Raw genomic sequence first — 6,261 nt, 5'->3', positions numbered from 1 at the left:
CACTAGACAACAGACCAGTACAATTTGGCGTTGTGACATTGTTTTTAGTTCAGGAGTGGCTTGAGTCATGGAGTTCTAACCCATGTCTGTACACCACATGGTGGTTCTTGATGCACTGGCACCAACCTCAGTCTCCTCCTTATGAAGCTAATAATTTAGCACATGGTGAGAAATTTGCCATCATGGAAATGGCGGAAATATGAGATGAGATAAGAAGCATGAAGCAAGAGAGTACCATTGCCACTTGATGATGTCCTCCAAAATCAAGTATTCCAATTCATTGTACTGTAAGGTTGGCATAGGGCCTAATGTAGGCTCTAAATGTATGCCCATTTGAAACAAAGGTGGATGACACCCAGTCCCAGTGACAAGAAGTCTACTCCTCAAAGTTACTTTCCCCTTGAAAGTTAATTTCACTGGCATGTTGATTTTTGCTATAGAGGCTGGCCTATCACAGATTTTGCCTAATCTTGACCAGTAGTTTAATAACCTGAAGTGATGCCTTTTTGCATCTAGGACAGTCTAGTATTCAGGCCTATCTATATTTATTATCGGAGTTTGCGCACTGAGCGCTTGCTTCCATTGTCTGGCGGGTGGCGGTGGCGGAAGGTGCACGAGCCGAGCGCGGGGGAAGCGATACCAATTTACAGTACTACTGCATGCTTGGAGGCTGCCAGATCGAAGAGAAAAAGGCCATCGCGGACATATTGTCGTGTCACGGCGGCCAGACAGACAGCAACAGTTGTCACGATGTCTGAGCTGAGATGAGACGGGAGCGGCGGAGCGAAGATTGCGGCGCTGCTGCTCGGCTGCCGCGTCCCGCCTGCTGAGGGGCAACCTCGTTTATCACCTGGGACGGCCACGGCAGCGTTGTGTATGCGTGCGCGTGTCTTCCTGGGATATCTGCGTCATTTAGCGTGTCAGCCTCCTCCCGGTGTTGTCTGCGGGGAGAGCTGAATCCAGACGCCCGGCTGGCCAATGATCCGCTCAGCGGGGAAACGAGCTGTTGCGTCTGCACAGAGTCATAGCTAGCTGACGAGCCGTCGGAGTCGGACACACACAGGCGCCAGGACAGACAGGCAGACAAACGGACAGGCGGGCCGAGACAGACAGGAGCAAGAGGAGGGGGCGACAGCCTGTTACGGCTCTCTCGACCCTTTGCGGTTCGAGCCGAGCCCCCTCCCGCTTCGACCAACAACCTCCCGTTTGTTGGATGGGGGGGAAGCAGAGCACGGCGGGGCGGTCCCGGGGTGCTTTCCCCGGCGTTTCTACGGATGACAGCGCGGTACCACCATCGGCCCATTTCGGCCACTACCGGTCGAGCGGCACCATGGGCCTGCGGAGCCGCTCGGTGAGCTCTGTGGCCGCGATGGGCATCGAGCAATCCCCCACGGTGCCCTTCGGCTTTTACACCCCCAGAGGCACGGACTCCGATCGAGCTGGAGGAGGGTCTGGGGGCACCCCCGCCGCATCTCACGGAACTGGCTACCAGGACAGTGGCGGTGGACGGCATCACACAGACGGGGTGCTCTATCTGGGGTCCCGGGGGTCGCTGGCTGACACCTTGCCCCTGCACATCGCTCCCCGCTGGTTCAGTGCTCACAGCGGTAAGAGCGGTCGGCACACCTCCGCACATGAGAGTCAATCAGGCGTTCGTTGTCGCGCGTGTAGACTCCCCTCACGCCCCGTTCGGTTGACATGCTGGGCAGGCGGCATGCAGCCAAATCGTTGATGCACTTCAAAGGTTAGACTTGCCCACAGTTTGTTTGATGCAGACTGAAATGAAAATAACTACAGTAGTGTTGCAAATTGCAATTTTGCTTTGTGTCCCTGTAGGCTACTATCATGCGGTGAGGTTAAAACAGGTACTATACATGGCATATATTTCAAATGTTTAATTTGCAATGTGTTTGCTCAGTCTTGATGGACACCATGAGATATTAATTTAACAATGTTTTTTTTTGTTTTGTTTTTAGCATGGGATGTACTGTAGTTTGCAGTGACCTTGCATTATAGAATTGTGTCTAATATTTATTTTTGGCTCATAGTAAGCACTATATAAAAATAAACAAATCCAAAAACATACACTTCCAGTCCAAAGTCCACCCTCAGTAATAAACCTACCATTAAACAATGTCAAGCTGTCTGACATTAGCAGAATTCAGCGTTAATGAGTCAGTGTTTGACCGGGTTGTGTTGAACTTAACATTGCATGTGCGTTCTGTGTGAAAAGCACTGTTGCACTGCCTGTATAGGTCATCCCTTGTTGTGTGAAATGACACTAATAAGCCTGTTGCTAAATCTGGCTCAGTCAATTAGCTCAACGATTAGAGTCCAAGGAGGGAGGGAGCAGAAACTGGAGATGATGGAAAATAGAGTGAGGCGTGCAAGGATGAAAGGGAGGGAGCAGGTTGAGGAGGATAAAAATATTTCCGTGTGTGACTTGTCAAGCGCAGGTTTAATTACTAACCACATGGTCACAGTAACTTCAGTGCATGTTATGTACAATGGATGTACAGAAATCCACAAGGGCGGCGCGGACCAACATCCACAGCAGACACAATCAAGCCCCCAGGCTCTCATTACTGAGGCCCCAGCCGGCGTACAGCAGGGGAATAACAACTTGAATGTCAGCAGCTCAGTTGTTTTGATTTTGCCCTGCCATTGATCTTATAAGTGTGAGGGGAAGCAGTCAGTAGGTTTGAAAAGACCCCCTGTTTGAAACCAGTCCATCCATTCGCTGCATTGTTATACTATTATAATGATTATTATGCATGGGCGAGTACTGAGAGCAGGCATCGGTATCAACGGTCTTATTTGAAGGTATTGGTACTTGCGACGGCAGCCGAGATTCTTGTGGCTGTTGTATGATAAGGAATTAGAAATGAGTAGAATAGGAAATTGAAAATTGCTATTATTTTCATGCAAGTTTAAAGAAAAATACGATATTAGGATATGTAGGTCTTATTTTTAAAATTATGTGTCGTTTTGAATATTTTTATCGTGTTTTGGTAGCACAGAAATGACTATTTCTTGTTGAACAATCTACAAATTACATTGTTTCCATGTTTACATTTTGATCCTTGAACATTTTAAAGTCGGTATCGTAAAGATGGCAAAAAGTAGTATGGCATGGACTGGGTATCAACTTTTGAGAAATGCAACATGAACAATTGTGTGCATACTGAACTGAACAGTCCCTGTCTGTTGTAATATCAGATCTCGGACCAGGTGCACAAGTTATATGCGAGTACTTTGGGCTCCTCCCACATGAAAAGAAAAAAAAAGAAAGACGTGTGTTGACAGTAGTGCCGCATGGGCGATATGGACTAATTTTTCAATGATGATATAGGCTATTTTATATCACAATAACGATATGCCACAATATATTTTCCGTTATTCTTTAAAAAATTCTACAACACACTATGACTGTTTACGTTTTCTCATTTTATGTTTAAGTGACATTAAACAGATATGTATCAAATGAGAAATGCATCCATTAGGAGTGCTGCTATATATAAAATTATCGAATGCAAACAGAAGAGGGACAGTGACATATCTTTAACAAAATTTATTCATCTAAATAAGAGGGATTTAAAAATGTTCAGACAGAAATTGATTAAAAATAATACAAAATCATGAGCTCTACTGTGTAAGGTAATTTTGAGAATGTTTATTGTGTAGATTTCAAAAGCCAAAATCAAAACTCAGGACTACATTGTGAAAACAAATAACATTTAGTGATATTAAATGTATTCACTTTAGTATATCCATCAATTTTCGGACACGCTTATCAATATTAATAAACGTTTATCCCGGCTGACGTACATGACGCCGTAACAATCACATCTTATCTAAGTGTGTAGCATGAATTTGCTAAATGTGTATCATTAGTTTCTCTCTCTTAAATTGCCTGCTATTTTGCTGTTCAAAGTTAGACACGCTCCACTTTAACGCAGTTCCAACGAGGCTTTTGTGAAGTATAATCGATCACCCGAGCACTTATTGCCACGTCCACAATAGCATTAGCTGGTTAGCATAGAAGCTAGCACGGCTTCTCCGTCTTTCTTGCTTGTTAATCACTCCTCATAATCGCTTTGTGAGAATGTCGGTACTTGCAACCTTTATACGCCGCCATGGAGGCTGTCATTATAAACTCTAGGAGCGAAAGCGCAACCTGTTTACAGTATATGCAGTTAGCCAACTGAAGGTTGTTACTATGCTAGTAGAACCGATCTTGTCTCGACTTGAGTAATGAGTAACCGTGTGTAGGTAATGTAAACATCCCAGCGTAGCTTTTGGGGATGCCCTCGCCGTTCACTTTTTGGAAAAACTCAAAAATCCTTGTTTTAATGAGGCTAAAAATGCACATGTCATAACGACAAGCAAACTGCTATGCGAAACAGATTATTTGAAGTCTTGTGTTGGCCGAAAGGAGTACCCAGCATTCTTTGAGGTGGCTTTTCTTTTTTTTCTTTTTTTTATGTATTCATTTTTATTTATTATTAAAAATTAATTCACTGCCATAAATTCATTAAAAAAAAAGATTATTAAAAATTAGGGGCAAGAAGCGATTACATTTTTTAATTGTAATTAATCACATGACTTCACTAGTTAACTCACGATTAATCACAAATATTATATCGGTTCTAAATGTACAATAAAAAAATTATAGGTTTTCATACTCTTGTTAACAAAAGTGGGAAATAAATGTTAAACTAATAGAAATAGTTAAAATTATTTTTGACATTTATAGCCGTCAATGGCAGTGAATAAATAAAAATGTATAAATTTTTATTTATTATTAAAAATTCATTCACTGCCATAAATTCATTTAAAAAAAAGATTATTAAAAATTTGAGGCAAGAAGCAATTACATTTTTGAATTGTAATTAATCGCATGACTTCACTAGTTAACTCGCGATTAATCACAAATGTTATATCGGTTCTAAATGTACAATAAAAAAATTATAGGTTTCATACTCTTGTTAACAAAAGTGGGAAATAAATGTTCAACTAATAGAAATAGTTAAAATTATTTTTTGACATTTATAGCCGTCAATGGCAGTGAATAAATAAAAAAAAGAAGAAAAGATAAAAAATTAGGGGCGTCAGGCGATTACAATTTTAATTGTAATTAATCTTATGACTTCACTAGTTAACTCGCGATTAATCACAAATTTCATATCTGTTCTAAATGTACAATAAAAAAAATCTAGGTTTTCATACTCTTGTTAACAAAAGTGGGAGAAAAATGTTAAACTAATATAAATCGTTAAAATAAATTTTTAATGGCAGTGAATGAGTAAATAATTATGGGTTTGTTGTTTTAGTTAAGTTTTTCAAAGTAGTAGGATTCCTTATTTGCATTTACTCACCTTGTTTTCTATAAATTTTCATTGACTCTAAGTGGTTCAAATAATGGATGGATGGGTAGATCATAGTTGGCGCCGTAAGCTTTTAATGTATGACCACACTATGTATCATCATGATTCACTGTTATATGTTGTTAAGGCTGCCCCCTAGGGACAGCTATGTGAAAGAAGCATGCATATGAATGCTTTTGTCTATCAAACAAGCATTCTGTCACTTATTTTGTTTGCTGTTAGTGAGAAATCCTGATTGACACAATAGGAAAAAAATGAAATGTAAATAAAGACTATAAACTGGCCATTGGTGTAAAAGTGAAACGTCGATGTATGTTTGTTTATACGTGCCCTGAGATTGGCTTGCCTAATGTCAGCTGGGATAGACTCCAGCTCACCCACAACCCTAATAAGGACAAGTGGTCTAGGAAAAAGATGGATGTCCATCATGTCCCCTCCGAAGTTTTTGCTGTGTCTTAATGCAAAGGCATCCTAAACTGGATTTTTCTGGGTCAATTTAATAAGTGAAAGTGCCCATGCTAGGTGAAATGTGAAGGCATTTCTGATGAGGTGTGTGGTTTTCAAATATTTTGGCTGCATTCCTTCACAGGTTATTTCCCCCTGAGGAGGCCCATGTATGGTATACTAGTCACATAATGCAATGCAATAGAGAAGTAAAGTCACACATGACTGTATGTCTTTATCAACACAACAGCAGTATCGCATGAAAAAATAACTTGAAAAATGAAACAGAAAATTATCAAATTCAGGCATTTTCGGGGTCCAACAGAAGTATAAAAAAAATGAAACTTTGCTTTAAAATGCCTTAAAAGGTTTGAGATTTCATTGTACTGTTCACATATTAAAGAGGACCTCAAGCCCCCCCCCCCCTTAA

At 41.0% G+C, this 6,261-nt stretch overlaps 1 protein-coding gene across 1 annotated transcript in view; it reads left to right on the top strand.

Moving 5' to 3' along the window:
- The first annotated feature begins 574 nt into the window (after positions 1-574).
- Positions 575-6,261, top strand: part of znrf1 (zinc and ring finger 1) — a 55,010-nt gene continuing 49,323 nt past the window's right edge. Inside the window, exon 1 of the mRNA XM_077567059.1 lies at positions 575-1,607. Coding sequence (XP_077423185.1) covers positions 1,214-1,607 — 394 coding nt within the window. The 5' untranslated portion in view covers positions 575-1,213. The remainder of the gene's footprint in view (positions 1,608-6,261) is intronic.

The sequence above is a fragment of the Vanacampus margaritifer genome, chromosome 6 (genome assembly GCF_051991255.1).
Source record: "Vanacampus margaritifer isolate UIUO_Vmar chromosome 6, RoL_Vmar_1.0, whole genome shotgun sequence".
Classification (NCBI taxonomy): Eukaryota; Metazoa; Chordata; class Actinopteri; order Syngnathiformes; family Syngnathidae; genus Vanacampus; species Vanacampus margaritifer.
The sequence above is the reverse complement of the archived record's forward strand: the minus strand, read 5'-3'. Positions and strand labels throughout refer to the sequence as shown.